Source organism: Bos indicus, chromosome 21 (genome assembly GCF_029378745.1).
Source record: "Bos indicus isolate NIAB-ARS_2022 breed Sahiwal x Tharparkar chromosome 21, NIAB-ARS_B.indTharparkar_mat_pri_1.0, whole genome shotgun sequence".
NCBI lineage: Eukaryota > Metazoa > Chordata > Mammalia > Artiodactyla > Bovidae > Bos > Bos indicus.
The window spans coordinates 31,569,171-31,592,217 of record NC_091780.1 but is presented as its reverse complement, the minus strand read 5'-3'; the positions used below and the strand labels follow the sequence as shown (position 1 = coordinate 31,592,217).

The 23,047-nt window shown below is 36.6% G+C and overlaps 1 protein-coding gene across 7 annotated transcripts in view; it reads left to right on the top strand.

Moving 5' to 3' along the window:
• Positions 1–23,047, top strand: part of NRG4 (neuregulin 4) — a 118,110-nt gene that overhangs the window by 46,723 nt on the left and 48,340 nt on the right. For all 7 annotated transcript variants that reach the window (XR_011562627.1, XR_002183224.2, XR_011562626.1 and 4 more), the window contains 2 exons: positions 405–470; positions 3,096–3,189. Coding sequence is in view for 1 of the 7 variants with exons in the window: in XM_070775322.1 (XP_070631423.1) it covers positions 461–470; positions 3,096–3,189 (104 nt within the window). In the remaining 6 variants the exon portion in view is untranslated. The remainder of the gene's footprint in view (positions 1–404; positions 471–3,095; positions 3,190–23,047) is intronic.

The window sequence follows — 23,047 nt, the reverse complement described above, 5'->3', positions numbered from 1 at the left end:
TGGAGGACATGGCCCACTGCAGTAATCTCACCTAGAGAATTCCATGGACTGTATAGTCCATGGGGTCACAAAGAGTTGGACACAACTGAGTGACTTTCATTTTCATTAAAAGTAAAACATTAGACTTTTCTTTAGAGAGAGATTTAAGATTGCATTATATTATTTAGGCAGTGATTTGTATCTAGTGCATTTATACTATTTATTGATCTTTTAGTTTCACCTGTTCAGACTTTTTTATTGATATATAAGTATCTAAAAATATAGATCTTCTAACCAAAGAATTTAGTCCCTAGCCTATAAATGCCTAATTATTTTCATCATTTAAAAGAATATTATTGTTACGATATTTGAAATTTTGTAATGCTATCAAAAGAGGATAATTTTTCCTGAATTATTAATTTTAGGTGCTGTTTTTCAACCCTAAACTTTCAGCCAAGAATGAAACTATTTAGAAGTTAAGATGACAACAGGTAATTTCTTGTAAGTTTATACTTTTGTCAATGTGTGTCAAAAAATTTATATCATAGAAATAGAAACAAAAAAGAAATGTATATCAACACAAGACTGTATTTTTTCCATCTAAAATTATCCTAGAAATGTGAAATATCTTGGTTTTGAAAGACCTTGCTTTATAACATGGAACTATTTTATTTAGACCTGTAGTTTTAGACCTACATTTTATCGCTTTTTACAAACTAATTCTGGTGTACTCTAAATCTGCTATCAGCTTTACAAATAAGTAAATGAAATCAGAATACAAATAGATTCAGAGATAGTGATTCAGGTTAGATGAGTATTCCTTACTGATAAAATCCGAGATGTTGAGTCATAACTGGTTGTGATGCTATTAAAAACAAGGACATTAATTTCAGCTACAGAAATCATTCTGTGATAAAGTTGACACTCCACCCTCAATGGAAAACCGTATGTGATGATGTCCATGATTCTAACGTAATGTAATGTCAACTGGGATTTTATTTGTTAGCCAGATTATTCCTGGAAAATTGTTAGAATTATCTTATAAAAAGTTGTTTTGAAAAAAAGAAAAAAGTTGTCTTGTTGTAAAGAAGCTTCAGTTCAGTTCATTTCATTTACTCAGTCGTATTCGACTCTTTGCGACCCCATGGACTGTAGCACACCAGGCTTCCCTGTCCATCACCAACTCCGAGTTTACTCAAACTCATGTTCATTATGTTAGTGACATCCAACCATCTCATCCTCTGTTGTCGCCTTCTCCTCCCGCCTTCAGTCTTTCCCAGCATCAGAGTCTTTTCCAATGAGTCAGTTCTTTGCATCAGGTGGCCAAAGTATTGGAGTTTCAGCTTCATTATCAGTCCTTCCAATGAATATTCAGGACTGATTTCCTTTAGTAAAGAAGCATAACATTGTGTAAAAAAGAAAAAAATTAGAAGATTAGTTCTGGTTGGTTTACTTTCCTTTTTTCCACTTAAATTCTTTGTAAGTTCTGTTTTCCTCTTTACATTTTTATACTTTTATAATTGTAATGTGAGGGTGAAACAATTTAAAATAAAAGAAAAGTTCAAATTCTTACAGTGAAGACATCTGGTTCGATAGTAATTATATCTTAAGGATATTAATATCTTAGTGGCAAATAAATACTAAATAACTTTTTTTAAATTAGTGTGCTTTTTTTAAAATGCCAAATTGGAACAATGCCATTTTCTTCTTCACATAAGATTCTATGTCACTTTCTGCACAGAAATGATCAGGAACCAACAAAGTTCAATTTTAAAGCAATGTATTAAATAATTTCCCCTTCAGGATCAAAAGATAAAGCATTCAGCAATTGACTTTTCTAATCATAAATAGTAGTCTATAGTAGTATAACTCAATGAGTAACTATAAAGACATATTTAAAGTATATAGTATATATAATACACACAGGAGATATGTTATAATGTTATAACATATGTTATACATATACATATATGTTATACATATATGTTATACATATACATGTATGTTATATAACATATAATGTTACAACATTATAACATATCTCCTGTGTTTATTTCTAAGTTTTTCTATATAATGGTTTTGGGGGGATTTTTTTTCAAAGAATGAGTGAAGAGGTAGAGTCTGGAAGGGAGGGATAGGTACCAAGAAAGAAAGGGAAGGCAGAGAAAGAAGCATAACAGAAAGGTCAAAGATAAGGAAGGAAGAAAGGGGGAGAAAGATGAGAAAAAGGAAGAGAGACACGGAAATTTATTTTCTTAATATTCCAAAGTTTTTTGCTGTATCCCATATGGTGGTATTACTGTTTTCAGTTTTACTGAGGACTTGAAGTATGTCTTTATAGTTACTAGCTATTACCTAATGTCCCCTTGCAAATCAAAACCTAATAAAATATTTTTGTTTTTTGATGTTAGAATTGTCATATATAGAAATACTTAAAGATGATTTTGAACATTAGAATTTATTTAATAATCTAAATTTTTTTTTCCCACAGCAATTTCAGGCTTTAATGTATCCGAAACCTTAAAGGAAAAATAGGAAACCAAGTATACTATTGGGACAGAACTCTAAGCGAAGCTGTACTGAATGAGAAAAGCCACTATTCATTTTAAGATACTGGTCTTCTCCTTTTAATCTATTATATCGTTTAGTAGCTAAATTGTGTCCAACTCTTTCCTGAACCCATGGACTGTAGCCCACCCAGCTTCTCTGTCCATGGAATTTCCTAGGCAACAATACTGGAGTGGGTTGCCGTTTTTTTTCTCCAGGGAATCTTCCTAACTCAGGATAACCCGCGACTCCTGTGTTAGCCGGTAGATTCTTCACCACTGAGCCACCAGGGAAGCCCTTGATATATTATAGAGAGTCCCTATGTCTGCAATACAGTTTTAAACTCCATTGTAATTAATGGCCATATCCTTAAGACAGATTAATTTCTTTCCCTCAAAGAGATAGAAGTCCCTGCTTATCAAATAAGGAATAAGACTAAGTCCTTCATTTTAAGAAACAATTCTTTATTCTAATTTTTAGAATTACTACTTCAATCTAAGATATTTAGTCCTTTTCCTTATTTTATTAGAAAAACTATAATTTGTCTTTTATTTATGTATATGTTTTAGATCACGAAGAGCCCTGTGGTCCTAGTCACAGGTCATTCTGCTTGAATGGAGGACTTTGTTATGTGATACCTACTATTCCCAGCCCGTTTTGTAGGTGAGTAAAATGGGCTGGGGGAGAGGGTAATTTTATTTTTCACTATCTACTCACTTCTTTAAGAAGTGATAAATATTGAATAAAGAATGTGAGATGAAAAAGGGCAAGGAACACTTCATATCTATATAAATATTTATAGATAAATATTTATCTATATAGATATGAAGTGTTCCTTGCCCTTTTTCATCTCACATTCTTTATTCAGTATTTATCACTCCTTGAAGAAGTGGAAAAGAATTATGGTTTAAAAAAACAAAGCAAAGTGGCAAATCATCTCAAAAGCATTTATTTTGAAAATTTGTAGTGGTAGTTTCCAGTCTATTAGTATTTTTTAATAATCCGTTTTAGTAAACTCTCTACAATTTTAGCAAATTAGGGAAGACAGTCTATACTTAACATTCTGGCAAAACAGCTAGAGAATTCACGAATGTAAGAAAACACACCATGAGATATTTTGCTTTGATTTAGAATATATAAGTACATGATAACTGTGTTGGTACCAAAACTTCATTTGATATATTAAATTGAAAATGAAGAGTTAAGTTTTTCTAACAGTGGGAGCAAATTTTGAAAAGAAAGGATCTTAGTTTTTATTGTTTTAAAAGAATATGATTCACTTTGGGAGTATAGTTATAGCCAGTGGTTAATAAAAGACTTGAAAACAGTACTTGTATAGCTGACTTTATGTGAGTTTGGTTGAATAGGATTAAAGGGGGTTACAATAAGCCTCTTTTAATATGTGAACTAACAACATGGTACTACCAGTACTGTTCCTAGGTTTTAGCAGAGCTGACATCCAAAGATATTTTGTGGCATGTGTGTCAATTACTCTGTTTTTGTTATTTAACTGAAATGAGAGAGAGAGAATCTAGATTTAAGACCATATTAAATAAAGGAATAGGAAAGTGAAATTTTCAGAAAAAGAGAAGAATGTTGGGATTTAGTGTGGAGGAGGAGAGACAGAGAAATAACCTTATAATTATCTCAGGGAGTTTTTAGAAGTTTTCATGGAAGGAATAGTGACTGACTATTTTTAAAAATAGGTATTTTTTTCCTCTTAGGTGAAAAAATAAGGGGATAAAGGAACAAATTAACAATTATTTCTCACCCTCCAGATGCTTTACATTAGATTACATTTTAAATCCATTTACTGAAATATAATTTATGTATGATAAACAACATTCATGTAAGTGCATTAACTGATGAATTTTGACTAATGTTTATACCTGTGAAACCACCACCACCACGAAATACAGAATATTTCCACTATCCCCTCAAATTTCTTTACTGAGCATATTCTTTATTTACATTTCCATGTTTCATTCTCAGAAAAACCTTAGAGAAAAGGTGGAGAGGAGACCTAAGGAAATAGAAAAATAAGGAGAAAATGAAAAATTGACTGTATACTAACTGTCTGTTATATTGCACTGAGTAAGTGGAAAGAAAGAGTTAAAGAGTATTGAAATATGGAAAGTCATTGAAATGGGAAGAAATCTAGTGTTTTAGTTCAGGCTACTATAGCAAAATACCATAGACTGAGTGGCTTATGAAAAACAAAAATTTATTTCTTATAGTTCTAAAGGCCAGAAGTCTGAGATCAGGGTGCCAGCCTGGATGCTTCCTGGTTTGCAGATGTACCTGGGTAGAACTTTTGACTGGCAGGTTTATTGTCAGGAAGAGCTGGTAAGGAGCCAGCTATCAGACTGCAGAGACAACATATGATAGAATGAGGAGGACCTTCCTCTAGGTGTAAGCAAATTACAAACCACAGGCCAGATTGTTTTTTGTTTGACCCTTGACTTAAGGTTTTTTTTTTCTTTGCTTTTTAAAGGGTTATAAAACATATTCAGAAAATTATGGAAGATTATGCCATGCATGGCAGGAAGAGAGAGTTCACTAGAGCCTCTTTTATAAGGTTGCTAATCCCATTCATGAGGGATTCCATCCTCATGACTTAATCACCTCCCAAAGCCTCTACCTTCTAATACTATCATATTGGGGTTATGAAATTCAACATAAGATTTTTTTGGGGGACACAGATGTTTAGCCCATAGAACTTAGGTTGTCACTCTGCTTTTGCATTTTATATAGATGCATTTTTAGTTTATTTTTAAAGAGTGACTAATGAAAGAGAATGGGCTGCTTTGCTGGGAACTCATGCCAGGCTTAAGAATCTATCTGATTTCTTCCTAATTTCAGACTTTAATAGTGGTAGTAATTGAGGAGAAGTTGAAACCATGCCCCACGATTCATAATGGCTAGGAAGGAAGCAAGGTCACCATGTTGCATGATCACAGGAGATTCTTTGAGATTAGCACTTGCTGCACAGTGTACAAGGTATATCCTGGAGTTATTAAACATACTGAAAGAAGGTGAAGTCAGGAGGAACAAAAGGCACCTTGAGCAAAAAGGAAGAAATATAGTGACTAAGAGTTCAGTGAAACTGAATGGCAGATAAGTTTAAAATCATATTTTGTAAAAATAATTGCCTTCTAATAATTTTAGGACCATTTTTCTAATACAGTCCTATAGGCTATATTGCCTATATGTAAAGGCAAACTCATTTCCCATCCCAACTCATTCTATTTCCTGCATTCCCTATTTCTGACAATCCAACCACCTTGTCACTCACTGATTCTTCTTTAACTGTCATTGAAGTCTTGTCTGGTTGTCAGGTCAAAATTCTGCCTTTGCTGTAGGTCTCTCATCTTTCTAGCCCCCTGTGTTCTTACAATCATTGTGTTAGCTCATACCTTCTTAATCCCTGATTTGTCTATAGAAATGGTTTCCTAGCCAATTTTCTTGGACCCTAATTCTCATCACTGCTTCTGCTAAAATAAAACTTCAGTGACAACCTTCATACCTACCCATCTGCCACAGATACCATGAAGTTTCACCTTTTGCCATAGCTTTTAGAGACATCTACTGTTTGCCCCCAAACCACCTTTGTGATCTTCTATTCTTCCTTGGTCTGAGTTCTACCTTGAACAATTTACTATTTATGTTAGACACATTTTGCATTTTCTCACCCTTCCTTTTCTTCCTGTCTGTTGGCATCTCACTCCAGAATACTTGCCTGGGAAGTCCCATGGACAGAGGAGCCTGGCAGACTACAGTTCATAGAGTCACAAAGAGTAGAACTTGACTTGCGACCGAGTACAAACACATGTGCATATTCAAATCCTACTTGTATTTCAAGGTTGCCTCCTTCCTAATCACTCACCTCATCACAAATCAAAATTAATATCCTCCTCTCTGTACAGAGAAATGTGTGGAATTTATTGCCTTGTATTTTGTATCACATATATACTCACTTTCTTTATTCTACAATAAATATCCCCCATCATTCTTATCATTTAGGAAATTGCCTTGCCCATGATAGATGACAGTTTAAATAATTGTTGATTCATCTCTGAATCAGTGGTCAGTATATTTTTCTTGTGTGAAATATATAAGTAAATTAATAAAATACTTAGAAATACTACAATGGCAATAAACAAATAGGCTTTACAAATTTAATTTACTCTTTCTTACACATTGGTCTTTTTCTTCTGTCTCTCTTTTTTTTTTTCTTCTTATTTGGACTTTCAAACCAGCATCCTCTGGTTTTTCTCATGTAGTTTCTTTATTTGCTTATTTAGTACAGTGATCTTCCTTTTTTAAGCTAATATTTTAAAGTTGAGGACTACATGGTATGAGTTTGTTAGTGTTGAGATTTGCTCTAGAGCCTGATTCACGTACAGAATTTTAAATGGTCTGTGTCTGCGAAAGAAGATTGTGGATTCTTTAATCGACAGATGTCAAGATTTATGTATACACTTAAATCAGGCTTGTTATAATGTGCTGTTCAAATCTCTCATATCCTTAATAATCTTATCTTCATGATTTATCAGTAATTAAAGGGGACAGGGAGGCCTGGTGTGCTGCGATTCATGGGGTCGCAAAGAATTGGACACAACTGAGCAACTGAACTGAACTGAAAGGATTATGTCCAAATTTCTCACTAATTTTGGATCTTTAATACCATGATTTCTGTTAATTTTTGCTGAATGTATTTCAGGCAGTGTTATTAAGCATATATTAATTTAGAATGGTTATGTCTTCTGGGGGGTGTGTGTGTGTGTGTATAGTCATGTCCAACTTTTTGCGACCCCATGGACTGCAGCCTGCCAGGCTCCTCTGTCCATGGGATTTTCCAGGCAAGAATACTAGAGTAGGTTGCCATTTTCTCTTCCAGGTCTTCTGATGAAGTGTCCTTTTTTATCATGATATAGTGACCTTCTTCATCACTAATATTTTTTGTCTTAAAATCTATTTAACTGACATTAGTGTGTTATACTAGCCTTCCTGTTTTGGTACTTGACTTGTATACATTTTTCTTTCAATTTTACAGTGTGTGTCTATAAACACATACAGTTAGTTGAACTTCACCTTTTCTGTCTTTACTGGAATGATTGAGTTTTATTTTTCCATCCTACATTCTGTTTATTTTCATTGACATGTCTTAAAATTAATGAAAAGAACAGAAAAAAATATTAGAATAAATAGTACATAATGAGTGTAAGTGTTATTTTGAAACTTGTGCTTCAGATGTGTCAGTGTGTGTGTGTTTGGAGTCACATATACTATTTTTTGATTCAGTGGCTCAATATTGTTATTTTTTTAATTGATGGTGGTATAGTCGCTAAGTCTTGTCTAACTCTTGCAACCACATGGACTGTAACCCCCCAGGTAAGAATACTGGAATAGGTTGCCTTTTCTTTCTCTAGGGGATCTTCCAGACCCAGGGATTGAACCCAGGTCTCCTGTACTGTGGGCGGTTTCTTTACCAACTGAGCCACCAGGGAAACCCTATTTTTTTTTAATTGGAGTATAGTTAATTTACAATGTTGTGTTACTTTCTGTTGTATAGCACAGTGAATCAACTATATATATTTCCCCACTTTTTTAGACTCATTTCCCACATGGGTCATTACATAGTACTGAGTAGAGTTCCGTTGGGCTCTATATGCATGCTCAGTCACTTCAGTTGTGTCCTACTCTTTGCGACCCTATGGACTGTAGCCCATGAGGCTCTCTGTACGTGGGATTCTGTAGGCAAGGATACTGGAGTGGGTTGCTGTGCCCTCCTCAAGGGAATCTTCCTGACTCAAGGTTTGAACTAGAGTCTCTTGCGACTCTTGCATTGCAGGCAGATTCTTTACCCACTGAGCCACCTGGAAGGCCCCTATGCTATATAGTAGGTCATTATTAATATTTATTTATTTTATATATGGGCTTCCTTGGTAGCTCAGCTGGTAAAGAATCTGCCTGCAGAGCAGGAGATCCCGGTTTGATTCCTGGGGTGGGAAGATCCCTTGGAGAAGGGTAGGCTACCCACTCCAGTATTCTTGGGCTTCCCTGGTGGCTCAGCTGGTAAAGAATCTGCCTGCGATGTGGGAGACGTGGGTTTGATCCCTGGGTCAGGAAGATCCCCCAGAGGAAGGCATGGCAACCCACTCCAGTATTCTTGCCTGGAGAATCCCCATGGACTGAGGAGTCTGGCAGACTACAGTCCATGGGGTTGCAGAGTTAGACACAACTGAGCGACTAAGCACTGCACAGCATTTTCTATGTGGTGATGTATATATTATTGTTGTTGTTCAGTTGCTAAGTTGGGTCCAACTGTTTGTGACCCTATGGACTGTAGAATGCCAGGCTTCTCTGTCCTTCACTAACTTCCAGAATTTGCTCAAATTCATGTCCATTGAGTCAGTGATGCTAACAATTTCACCCTCTGCAGCCTCCTTCTTTTACCTTCAGTCGTTCCCAGCATCAGAGTCTTTTTCAATGAGTTGGCTTTTGGCATCACATGGCCAAAGTATTGGAGCTTCAGCTTCAGCATCAGTGCTTCCAGTGAGTAGTCAAGAATTGACTGGTGTGAACTCTTTGCAGTCCAAAGGACTCTCAAGAGTCTTTTCCAGCACAGTTCAAAAGTGTGTATATGTTATGCCCTTTTCCTCTTGCCCTCAATCTTTCCTAACATCAGGGTCTTTTCCAGTGAGTCAGTTCTTCACATCAGGTGGCCAAAGTATCGGAGCTTCAGCTTTAACATCAGTCCTTCCAATGAATATTCAGGGTTGATTTCCTTTAGGATTGACTGCTTTGATCTCCTTGCTGTCCAAGACACTCTCAAGAGTCTTCTCCAGCACCACAGTTCAAAAGCATCAATTCTTTGGTGCTCAGCCTCCTTTATGGTCCAACTCTCACATCCATACATGACTACTGGAAAAACCATAGCTTTGACTATACAGACCTTTGTCAGCAAAGTGATGTCTCTGCTTTTTAATACACTGTCTAGGTTCTTCTTAGCTTTTCTTCCAAGGAGCAAGTATCTTTTAATTTTGTGGCTGTAGTCACCATCCACAGTGATTTTGGAGCCTGAAAATGAAATCTGACAGTTTCCACTTTTTTCCCATCTATTTGCCATGAAGTGATGTGATCGAACCCCATGATCTTCGTTTTTTGAATATTGAGTTTTAAACCAGCTTTTTCACTCTCCTTTTTCACCTTCATCAAAAGGCTCTTTAGTTCCTCTTTGATTTCTGCCATTAGGGTGGTATCATCTGCATATCTGAGGTTGTTGATAATTTCTCCTGGCAATATTGATTCTAGCTTGTGAAGTCATCTAGCCCAGCATTTTGCATGATGTACCCTGCATATAAGTTAAATAAGCAGGGTGACAGTATATAGCCTTGACATACTCCTTTCCCAATTTTGAACCAGTCCTTTTTTCCATGTCCAGTTCTAACTATTGCTTCTTGACCTGCAAACAGATTTCTCAGGAGGCAGGTAAGGTGGTCTGGTATTCCCATCTCTTCAGAAATATTCCATAGTTTGTTGTGATCCATACAGTAAAAGGCTTTAGTGTAGTCAATGAAACAGAAGTAGATGTTTTTTTGGAATTCCCTTGCTTTTTCTATGATCCAACGGATGTTGGCAATTTGATCTCTGTTTCCTCTGACTTTTCTAAATCCAGCTTATACATCTGGAAGTTCTTGGTTCACATAGGGCTGAAGCCTAGCCTGAAAGAGTTTGAGCATAATCTTGCTAGCACATGAAATGAGTGCAATTGTGCGGTAGTTTGAGCATTGTTTGGCGTTGCCTTTCTTTGGTATTGGAATAAAAGCTGACCTTTTCCAGTCCTGAGGCCACTGCTGAGTTTTCCAAATTTGCTGGCATATTGAGTACAGCACTTTAACAGCATCATCTTTTAGGATTTTAACTAGCTCAGCTGGAACTCCATCAGCTCCACTAACTTTGTTCATAGCCACATTTCCTAAGGCCCACTTGACCTCACACTCCAGGATGTCTGGCTCTAGGTGAGTGATCACACCACTGTGGTTATCTGGGTCATTAAGAGCTTTTTTGTACAGTTCTGTGTATTCTTGCCACCTCTTCTTAATCCCTCTGTTCTGTTAAGTCCTTGCTATTTTTGTCCTTTATTGTGCCCTCTTTGCATGAAATGTTCCCTTTGTATCTCCAATTTTCTTAAAGAGATCTCTGGTCTTTCCCATTCTGTTGTTTTCCTCTGTTTCTTTGCATTGTTCACTTAAAAAGGATTTCTTATTTCTCCTTTCTATTCTCTGGAACTCTGCATTCAGTTGGGTTTATCTTTCCCTTTCTACTTTACCTTTCACTTCTCTTCTTTTCTCAGCTATTTGTAAGGCCTCCTCAGACAACCGCTTTGCCTCCCTGCATTTCTTTTTCTTGAGGATGGTGTTGGTCACCATGTCCTGTACAGTGTTACAAACCTCTGTCCATAGTTCTTCAGGCACTCTTATTGGATCTAATCCCTTGAATCTAGTCATCACCTCTACTGTATAATCATAAGAGATTTGATTTAGGTCGTATGAATGACCTAGTGGTTTTCCCTACTTTCTTCAGTTTGAGCCTGAATTTTATAATAAAGAGTTCATGATCTGAGCCACAGTCAGCTCCCGGTCTTGTTTTTGCTGACTGTATAGAGCTTTTCCATCTTTGGCTGCAAAGACTGTAATCAATTTGATTTCGGTATTGACCACCTGGAGATGTCCATGTGTAGAGTCGCCTCTTGTGTTGTTGGAAGAGGGTATTTGCTATGACCAATGCATCAATGCATTCTCTTGCCAAAACTCTGTTAGCTTCTGCCCTGCTTTATTTTGTGCTCCAAGGCCAAGCAAGACTCTTACTCCAGGTATCTCTTGACTTCCTACTTTTGCATTCCAGTCCTCTGTGATGAAAAGGGCATCTTTTTTGGTGTTAGTTCTAGAAGGTCTTGTAGGTCTTCGTAGAATCGTTCAACTTCATCTTCTTCAGCATCAGTGGTTGGGGCATAGACTTGGAATACTGTGATGTTGAATGGTTTGCCTTGGAAACCAATACAGGTCATTTCTGTCATTTTTGAGATTGTAACCAAGTACTGCATTTCAGACTCTTTTGTTGACTATAAAGGGCTTCACCATTCCTTCTAAGGGATTCTTGTCCACAGTAGTAGATATAGTGGTCATCTGAATTAAATCCACCCATTCCCATCCATTTTAGTTCACTGATTCCAAAAATGTCAGTGTTCACTCTTGCCATCTCCTGTCCATGAATTCACCTTGATTCATGGACCTAACCTATGCAATGTTATTCTCTTATTACCTTTTAAACATCTGAAAAGTCTGTATCTATAGTGATGGTCACCTTTTAATTTCTGATGTAAATGTTTTGTGTTTTTTATTTTTTTCCTAGAGGTTTATTTATTTTTTTAACACCAGTTTTAAGCTTTGTTGATTTTTCTCAATTGCGTTTTTGTTTCCTATTTCACTGATTTTTTTTTTCCAGTGAAACTTTTAAATTAGTAATTTACCTCAGTCCCCATCCCAAATCACATAACTTCATATCAGTTCAGCCCTTAGCCTGAGCCTCATGACCAGTTGTTTTTATGTAGGAGAAATCAAAGATAGTAGTCAACTTTTTCCATCTAACATTATCTCATAAATGCTTTTTTTTAATTGCCTTATCTCTTGATGCCATTTCTAATGAAGTATGGTTGACATTGGAGAAGGCAATGGCACCCCGCTCTAGTACTCTTGCTTGGAAAATCCCATGGACGGAGGAGCCTGGTAGGCTGCAGTCCATGGGGTCGCTAAGAGTCAGACACGACTGAGTGACTTCACTTTCACTTTTCACTTTCATGCATTGGAGAAGGAAATGGCAACCCACTCCAGTGTTCTTGCCTGGAGAATCCCAGGGATGGGGGAGCCTGGTGGGCTGCCGTCTATGGGGTCGCACAGAGTTGGACACGACTGAAGTGACTTAGCATAGCATAGCATAGCATGGTTGACATGCAACATTCCATTCATTTCAGATGTATAGCATAATGATTTGACATTCATATGCATGAATGTCTGTGTCCTTAAGTTAGGGAAGTTTCAGTCATTGTTTCTTTGAATAAGCTTTCTGCTCCTTTTTCTCTTGCTCTTCTTCTGAGACCCCTGTAATGTAAATTTTATTGTATTTGATGCTGTCCCATTGGTCCTTTAAGCTGTCTTCTCTTTTTAAAATCTTTTTTTTGTTTGTTTTCCTGCTCTGTTTTGCTGAGTTCTGTTGCCTGGAAAATCCCATGGATGGAGGAGCCTGGTAGGCTGCAGTCCATGGGGTCGCTAAGAGTCAGACACGACTAAGCGACTTCACTTTCACTTTCCACTTTCATGCATTGAAGAAGGAAATGGCAACCCACTCCAGTGTTCTTGCCTGGAGAATCCCATGGACGGAGAAGCCTGGTGGGCTGCCATCTATGGAGTCGCACAGAGTCGGATACGACTGAAGCGACTTAGCAGCAACAGCAGCACAGAGTGTCCTATACCCTAGAACACTGATTCTTTTTCCTTAATCTAGTCTGGTGTTGAACCCCTCTAGTATATTTTTTTTCGGAGAAGGCAGTGGCACCCCGCTCCAGTACTCTTGCCTGGAAAATCCCATGGGTGGAGGAGCCTGGTAGGCTGCAGTCCATGGGGTCGGGAAGAGTCGAACACCACTGAGTGACTTCACTTCCACTTTTCACTTTCATGCATTGGAGAAGGAAATGGCAACCCACTCCAGTGTTCTTGCCTGGAGAATCCCAGGGACAGGGGAGCCTGGTGGGCTGCCGTCTATGGGATCGCAGAGTCTGACATGACTGAAGTGACGCAGCAGCAGCAGTGTATTTTTTTAGTTCATTTATTGTGTTCTTCAGCTCTCTGACTTCTGTTTGGTACTTTCTTATATTTTCTTTTTCTTTGTTGAAGTTATCTCTGTGTTTATCCTTTCTTCTTCCAAGTTTGGTGTCTTTATAACTATTACTTTTAACTGTTTATTAGGTAAATGACTTTTCACTTAGGCCATTAAGTGACTTTTCACTTAAATACCATTTCACTTAGGTTTTTTGTTTTTTGTTTTCCTGGAGTTCAGCTTATTCTTTCATTTGGAACATATTCCTCTGTTTCCTCATTTTGCTTGACTCTGTATTTGTTTCTATGTATTAGGCAAGATAGCTCTCTCTCCCAATTTTGAAGGAGTGGCCTTGTGTAGGAGATGAACCTTATTGTTTAACTTTGCCCTGGATCTTTATTGTCTCTTCAGCTGCCTTGCTGTTGTTTCAGACCTGTGAGGCTTGAAACGCATTCCCCTCTGGCCAACAGAGCCTGACAGTCAAGGGGCATCCCCCCTGGGGAGAGGGCTCCACATGACTACTGGTTCTGGCAGGACCTAGGGAGAAGCACTGGCAATGGGACACTTGCCTGTCACCTCTGCCAGGTTAGTGCCTGCATTTATTTCTTATAAATTACTTAAGGATATTTCCTGACACATAGTGAACAATCAACCAATATCTGTGGAATGAATAAGCAGCTCTGTATATATGGAGTGAAGTTCTCGTTTCAGTTTTTTTCTTAGGGTAACTTTCCGGGCCTGGAAAGAACAGTCATAGAGCATATGTTCTTGCCTGGGAAATCCCATGGACAGAGGAGCCTGGTGGGATACAGTCCTTGGGGTTGCAAAAGAATTGGACAGGACTTAGCGACTACATAAGAACAACAATGTAACAACATATTTTCATAGCAGACAGTGTTGAGTTTTGTTTAAGAACGCAGGGTCTAGACTTCAGCATAGCTGTGAGACTGTCTTTGCCCATACAAGCTGTATGCTTGTGGACTATTTGCCTCACTTCTTTGACTCACATTTGAAATTGAAGAAACAAACTCCTCTTGCCCAAAGATGTTATGAAAAATTTAAGCACAAGTAAATGGCAACCCACTCCAGTGTTCTTGCCTGGAGAATCCCAGGGACGGGGGAGCCTGGTGGGCTGCCGTCTATGGGGTCGCCCAGAGTCGGACACGACTAAAGCGACTTAGCAGCAGCAGCAGCATTGGCTAACATCTGCTCGTTATTTCTTTTTTGCACTTTCTTTGGGTTTGATTTTCTCTTCATTCTTAAGCTCTTTGAACTCATCATTGGATGTTACTGCTTACACAATGCTGAAGTATATAACTGTGTATAAATCTGCACATGTATGAAATCACTTATCTAGAAAGTAAATTCCTAGAGGTAAGATTTCAGGATTGAAGATACATACTTTTGTGATTTTAATAGGTGTCGCCAAATAGTTCTCTATGGGGATTATAATACTATTTTGAACTCCTGCCAGTAATGTATTTGAGTAACTGTTTCCATTACAACAGAGTTGTCAAACTTCTGGATTTTTGCAAATACGATAGATTAAAACCATAGTATCTCAGTGTTCTTTTCATTTATATTTTCCTAATTATATGTAAAGTCAGACATCTTTCATTGCTTAAATACTAGTTATCTTTTTTGATAAACGTTTGTTCACATATTTGCTTATTTTTAAAAATTGAGTTATTGATACTTTTTATTTCTAGAACTTGTCTTATATTGGGGAGGTTAGCCTTTTATGTATAATATTAATTTAAAATAATTATTTATAGTTTATTATGTTTCTTTTTCTCTATCCTACGGTGTTTACTTTTCCATGCAGTAGTTCTTTTATTTGTCTGCAGTCAAAATTTTCAGTCTTTTGTTTTTTTCTTAAACTTCAAATTTGAGTCATACTTAGAAAAGTCTTTCTTACTCCAAGGTTATAATGAATTTTCTCATGTTTGTTTCAGGTTCTTTTTTAAAAGTTAAAAATTTATTCTACTTAGAGTATGTATATGGTCCAGATTTATCTTCTTCAATATAACTACCCAGTCCTCTCAACATTATTGATTTAATGTCATAATTCCCATTAGAATGTCATCCTCATAAGGACAAGAACTTTTACTCATGGTTACTCATGGAATTGTGCCTGAAACATAATAGGTATTCAGTAATTATTTATTAAATGCTTGAATTCCTCTACTGATGTGAAATGCCAGTTTTGTTATATACTAAGTTTCAAATGTAAGTATTTGAATTCTTTCTGGAATTTCTCTCATTTTCCTTTGGCCTGTTCATGTGCCAGTAGCAACTTCTTTTAATTGTTGGATCTTTATAGTGAGATTTAATATATAGTAAGTCTAGGTTTTGCATCACCACACCCCAACCACCCTTGATTTTTAATTTTTTCATATGAACTTTTAGAATTAATTTATCTGTCCAGAAAGAAAGACTGTGGATTTTTTTGAGTGGGTAATTGCATTAAATTGATACATTCACATAAGGACAGTTTTTTTTTTATTAATTGCATTAAATTGATACATTCATGTAAGGAAAAAAATTTTTTTATAGTGCTGAGTCTTTTTATCCAAGAATAATACATATCTTCTTACTTATTCAAATTCCCTTTTGTGTCCTTTAGGGGTGGACACATTTTATAAAACATTTAATATAAATGTTTTATAAATTTTGCACATTTCTCTAGTTTTTTCCTATAGATTTTATGTTTTGCTGCAAATATAAATCATTTTACACATAAACTTAATAAATATCATGTTATTCCTATATTTAAAACTCTTCAATGACTTTCCATTTCACTCACATAAAGACCAGAGGCTTAAATGGCTGTCGTATTTCTCTACCCTCATATCTTATTCCTCTCCTGTTGTTCAGTCTACTTCAGCCACACTGGCATCCTTGGTGTTCCCCAATGCCAAGAAAGTTCCTGACTTTAAGATAATGTCTTGGTTTTTCCTTCTGTTATAGAATGCTCTTCTTCAAGATATCCTTATGGCTAACTCCCTCACATCATGCATCTCTTCACTGTCAACTTCTGGACCACTATTTAAAAAATGAAACCTATTCTTCTCCCATTTCCACTCTTCCTTTATCCACATCTCTTATGATCCACTAACATGCTATCTGATTTTTTATTTATTTTTAAAATAATTTTTATTTATTTTATTTTTGATTGCACTGGATCTTCATTACTACACAGACTTTTCTCTGGTGGTGGCGAGCAGGGGCTACTCTCTACTCATGGCGCATGGGCTTTTCATTGCAGTGGCTTCTCTTGTTGCAGAGGCTCTAGGATGCGTGGACTTCACTAGTTGTGGCACATGGGCTCAGTAGTTGCGGCTCCTGGGCTCTAGAGCACAGGCTGATTAGTTGTGGCACACAGACTTAGTTACTCCATGGCATGTGAGATCTTCCCAGATCAGGGATCAAACCTGTGTCTCTTGCATTGGCAGGCAGATTCTTTATCACTGAGTCACCAGGAAAGCCCTTGTTTACTTTATTACTTATTATCTCCCCAGGATCGATTATAAACTCCATGGTTTTTTTAATTTAAAAATTTAAGAATTTTTATTTTATTTTATTTTATTCAGTGATGTTTCCCATAGATCTAGAACAAGTGCTCAATAATTATCTTTCGAATGAATGGAGGCCCAGCTATTCTGCTAAATTCTTTTATTGTTTGTAATATTTTTTCAGTTGGTTCTCTTGGTTTTCTCATCATGTACAATGGAAAACTGATAGAGTGATCTGGTACCCAGTTCAAGCATTATATTTTCTATAAAGCTTTTCTAAGTAGAATTAACTGGCCTCCATTTACACTCTGTGGCAGAGCCTGTTAGTGTTCAATAAATACCTTTGGGGTCTTCTACATTTCCCAGCCCCACTTGTCGATAAGTTGGATCCCTGAGATTGAGTTCTGGGACAGAGTGTTATGGGAAGGGATTCAGGCCACTTCCAAACCTGGCCCCAGACAACTGTTTCCTGAAAAACTCCAGCCTGTCTTTTTCCTACCTCAGTGACCTTGGAGGCCATGTTTTCAAGGTAGTAGATTTAAGTGATGGAGAGGGCTGCCTGTGAATAAAACACTTTTCTTGTATTAAGCCACCAGTTTGAGGATTACCCTAAATATCAGCTAGTAATTATATTCTCACATACTCAAACATGTTTTAGACATCTTTATGACTCTTTATGTCACTTAAATGACTTCTGTATATGCTGCTCCCTAATAGAATAATAAGCCCCTTAGAGAAAATGCATCCTCTTACTTGTCTTTGAATTGCCTGCATCCAGTATAAGTCCTAGAATATAATAAATGCTAAAAGAAAAAAAAATTTCTCGGTAAAATGTTGACGAGGAAAACCAGGATAGAGAAGAATTTGGAAATCTTATCACTGAAAAATAAGGATATTTAATACCAAGTAATCAAAGCTAAGATATAATAAATTCTGTGAGGAAGATGTTTACAATAGATTGGACTTGAAAATAAAAGTTATTTGCGATTTTCTACAGAGATATATTGAATTGTTTTTTTGCCCTTTTTAGTTTACACATTTCCTTCTCTCATTAAGTTAATAACAAACCAGTGCTTCTAAAAATCTCAGAAAATTTTCTTTGTCTAATAAAGTATTAGAATGGGAAGGGCTCAAATGAGGGAAAGGCCATGAAAAGAAGCCTTAAAAATATCATTAAATTAATTTCCTCAGTTTTACACCTGCCTCATCCTTTTTACAAAGCATCTCAACCAATATGTGTTAAATAGAAATTCAAAATATAGAGCTAATTATGGCCATCAAGAAAAAATGTGTAAATATTATATTTATAGATCTTTATGATGCAATTCTTTTAACACATTTCACTGGGAATATTGAGGTTTGATCTAGGACCTGTTCATTCTTCATTCTGATAAAACCATTTTATCTGATTTCTACCAAGACAGTACAAGCAGATGTAGTAATAACAAACGTAATATTGAGATCTAATACTATCATTATGTAGGTAAACAATTCACTCAGTTCAGTTCAGTTCAGTCGCTCAGTCGTGTCTGACTCTTTGCAACCCCATGAATCGCACCATGCCAGGCCTCCCTGTCCATCACCAACTCCTGGAGTTCATTCATACTCACGTCCATCGAGTCAGTGATGCCATCCAGCCATCTCATCCTCTGTCGTCCCCTTCTCCTCCTGCCCCAATCCCTCCTAGCATCAGAGTCTTTTCCAATGAGTCAACTCTTCTCATGAGGTGGCCAAAGTACTAGAGTTTCAGCTTTACCATCATTCCTTCCAAAGAAATCCCAGGGCTGATCTCCTTCAGAATGGACTGGTTGGATCTCCTTGCAGTCCAAGGGACTCTCAAGAGTCTTCTCCAACACCACAGTTCAAAAGCATCAATTCTTCGGCGCTCAGCCTTCTTCACAGTCCAACTCTCACATCCATACATGACCACAGGAAAAACCATAGCCTTGACTAGACAGACCTTTGTTGGCAAAGTAATGTCTCTGCTTTTCAACATGCTATCTAGGTTGGTCATAACTTTCCTTCCAAGGAGTAAGCGTCTTTTAATTTCATGGCTTCAGTCACCATCTGCTGTGATTTTGGAGCCCAAAAAACAATTCACTAGTTGCTGTAAAAATAAATCATTATAAACAAGAATTGGGCACTATTTTCCAGTTTTGTGAATGAATCTCTTTTCTGTTACATGTAAGGGGTAGCTTATGTCAAGGACTATATCTGATTTCCTGACCTTTCACTAGTGTTTTGTCAGCAGTATCTCTTTATCCCACTGTCTTATGTAATCAAGTACGTCTGTTAAAAAGCAAAACCAAGTTTTTTAATAATATGAAGATTTAAATTTCAAACTCTTGTAATTAAAAAGAAAATGAACTACTCGGTAAAGTTTGTACACCTAGGCCATAAAATAAGTAGCCTTATGAAATTCTGTATAACCATATAACCGTGTTTTCACAACCTGGAGATCCTCTCTTGGTCTCCATGCTTTCAGACCTAATTATGCATAGTGTAGTATGTGTGTATTAGCCACTCTGTCGTGTCTGAGTCTTTGTGATGCTATGGACTGTAGCCCACCAAGCTCCTCTGTCTGTGGGATTTCCCAGACAAGAATACTGGAGTGGATAGCCATTTCCTTCTCCAGGGGAACTTCCCGACCCAGAGATTGAACCCAGGTCCCCAGCATTGCAGGCAGATTCTTTACCTTCTGAGCCACCAGGGAAGCCCCATGCATAGCATGGCGGGGGGAGGGGGTTCTCATCCCTCATGAACACAAACTGGGCCTGTAGAGACTAATAACTAAAATAACCATTCCAGTTTATTAACTTTTGAGTGGTAGTTAACACAGACTTGAGTTAATGTGAGTCAGGTATTTTCTCTGTGTAGACTGTTACACATGGGAAGTCAAGTTTATAATTAGAGCATTGTTTAGGGAATATAGAATGGAAACAAAGTTATATAAATTGGATTTGTCACTAGCCTGTTGCATTCATTTCCATAAGAGGAATAATCTTACCTAGGACTGTAATACTTGAAGTCTGGCCCATAACTTCTCTATTAGTGCTTAGATGAATACTGCTGAAGTTTGCCTCTTGTGCTCTTTGCCCCTGGGTTTCTCTTGCTGACCAACAGCTCCTCAGATTGACAGGCTTTTTCTTTAGATATGTTAATATATATACAGCCATTCTCCATTTTTTGAAGGACCTTGGCGTTGTTCATCTCTGCTTCATAGACTTTATAATTTAGCTTTTGTTAAATAACCTTTTTTCATTCATTTATCAGTAGTGTAGAGCATCTTAACACAGTAAATGTATTACTTACTTGTACTTAATGCACAGTCTAAATATAGTTGAGGTGTGTTGCAAGTATTACATATCTTATATATATATTTTTTGTGTGTGTCCTTTAGCCCATGACTACCAACAATATGAGTCTTGTGGCTAGTATTGTTTAAAATGACTAAACATGAAGGTGGAATTTCATTTTAATTTATAAGCCTTTTAACTACCTCTGTATTATATTTTTAATTTTTGCTCCAAGGATATATACAGGTTTAACTTGACAGTTAATATGATCATGACTGATTTTCACTTCATATAAGATGCAGAATCTTGCCAACCGTATTGTTTCACTTGTTTCCCTATTCTTTATGCCGTCATTATCCTAAGTAATGTATCTACATAAGTCTGTAGGCTCCACAATACAGTATTTTTGGTTTTGGTTTAAATAGTCATATGTATTTTTCTAAATGGAGATTTAAGTGACACTTTTTTTAACTGTTTCCAGTGCTCATCATCCCTTTCTATAGATTTGTCTCCCATCTAGTTATTTCCCCTGAGCCGGGAGACCTTCCTTTTTACTTTTCTTACAAAACAGGCTGCTGACCATAAGTTATCTTTTTTTTCTTGTATCTAAAAATGTCTTTATACTGCCTTCAGTCTTTTTCTTAGCAGCTTTATTGAGATATAATTAGCATATCATATAATTTGCCCAGTTAAAGTAAATAGTTCAATGTTTTTTCATATGTTCACAGTGTTATGCAATGAACTATCACTGTAATCTAATTTTAGGACATTTTTCATCCTCTCCTAAAAGCTTCCCTGGTGGCTCAGAGGGTAAAGAATCTGTGAACCTGCCTGCAACGCGGGAGACCAGGGTTCGATCCTTGTGTCAGGAAGATTCCCTGGAGAAGGGAACCCACTCCGGTATTCTTGCCTGGAGAATTCCATGGACAGAGGAGCCTGGCGGGCTACAGTCCATGGGGTCCCAAGAGTCGGACACAACTAAGTGACTAACACATTCACTTTCACACTTAGAAGTACACCACAAACATTTGTAATTAATCCCTATTCTCTACCAAATACTTAATCTACTTTCAGTCTCATTATCCTATTTTGGATATTTAATACAAATGGAATGAGACAATAAGGGTTATTTTGTGAATGGCTTCTTTGACTTAGCCTGAGTTACTTTATGTTGTAGAGTTATCTATTTTGTAGCATGTCTCAGTACTTTATTTTTATCACCAAATAATGTTGTATTGTATAGATATACATTTTATTTCTCCACTTATTGGTTAATGAACCTTTGAGATTTTTCCTACTTTTGGGCTATTATGAGTAGTGCTGCTGTTATTGCTTTCATATTTAAAGGGTATTTCTGCAAAATACAGAGTTCTGGGTTCAATTTTTTTCCCCACACTTTAAATATTTCCTTCTACTGTCTTCTGGTCTCTACGATTTCTGATACAAAGTCAGCTATCATTCATATTACTATTTCCCCATGTGTACTGTGTTGTTCTCTCTGATTACTTTCAAGATTTTCTCTGTTTTCCCTCCAGCCATTTAACTATGATGTGCCTAAATTTGCTTGGTATATGCCATTTCAGTATTCAAATTTATCTTTCACTAAAGTTGGGAAATTTGAGGGCATCATTTCTTTAAATATTCTTTTCCTGCCCCATTCTCTAATTTTTCTCCTTTTGGGTTTCCAATTACAAGTATGTTGACCTTTTAATACTGTTCCATAAATCACTGGATTTTTCTTTCTTTTTTAAAAAAAAAATCTTTCTGTATTTTAAACATAGTTTGTAATGATCTGTGTTTAAGTTCACTGACCCTCCTATTATTTACAATCTGCTGTTAAGGCCACCCAATCAATTTTTTATTTCATATATTATTTTATGAGTTCTAAAATTTCCATGTTAATTATTTTTTCATATTTCCTATTTTTCTGCTGAGCTAGCTTATTTCTTCATTGATTATATTTTCTTTTATGTCCTTGAGCATTAAACCTTGGGATTTAAAATTCTTGTCTGCTAATTTCAGTGTCTAGGTCATCTCAGGGTCAGACTCCAGTTGATTTTTCTTTACACTCTTACTGTAACATATATGTCCTAGTAAGGGAGGAGAAAAATCTTTTTCCTCTACCCATCTGAGGTTTATTGGTTGAGGCCTTGCAAATTAGACTGACAAAAATTAAAAAGAGAAAAACAGAAGTTTACAAATGCATGTATTCTGAATAAATACATGAGACTATTTGGTGATGAGTAACTCAAAGGTTTGGTTTAAACTTGGGGTTTCTATAACATCTGAACAAAAAACAATAAATTTGTAAAGAAGCAATAAGACAAGAAGAGATTTTAGACTTTAAGGATGGCAAACCATGAAAAAGTAAATATATGGAGAAAACTAATGGAAGATAAACAATATTATATATGCAGATGGTACCACTGTAATGGCAGAAAGTGAAGAGAAACCAAAGAGCCTCTTGATGAGGGTAAAAGAAGAGAATGAAAACCTGGCTTAAAACTCAACATTCAAAAACCTTAGATCATGGCATCTGGTCCAATCACTTCATGGCAAATAGGTTGGGAAAAAGTGGAAACAGTGACAGATTTCGTTTTCTTGGGCTCCAAAATCACTGCGAATGGTTACTGCAGCTGTGAAATTAAAAGATGCTTGTTCCTTGCAAGAAAAGCAATGACAATCCTAGATGAAAGTAGAGGCATCATTTTGTTGACTGAGGTCCGTATAGTCAAAGCTATGATTTTTCCAGCAGTCACGTATGGGTGTTGGACCATAAAGAATACTGAGTACCAAAGAATTGATGCTTTCAAATTGTGGTGCAGGAGATGA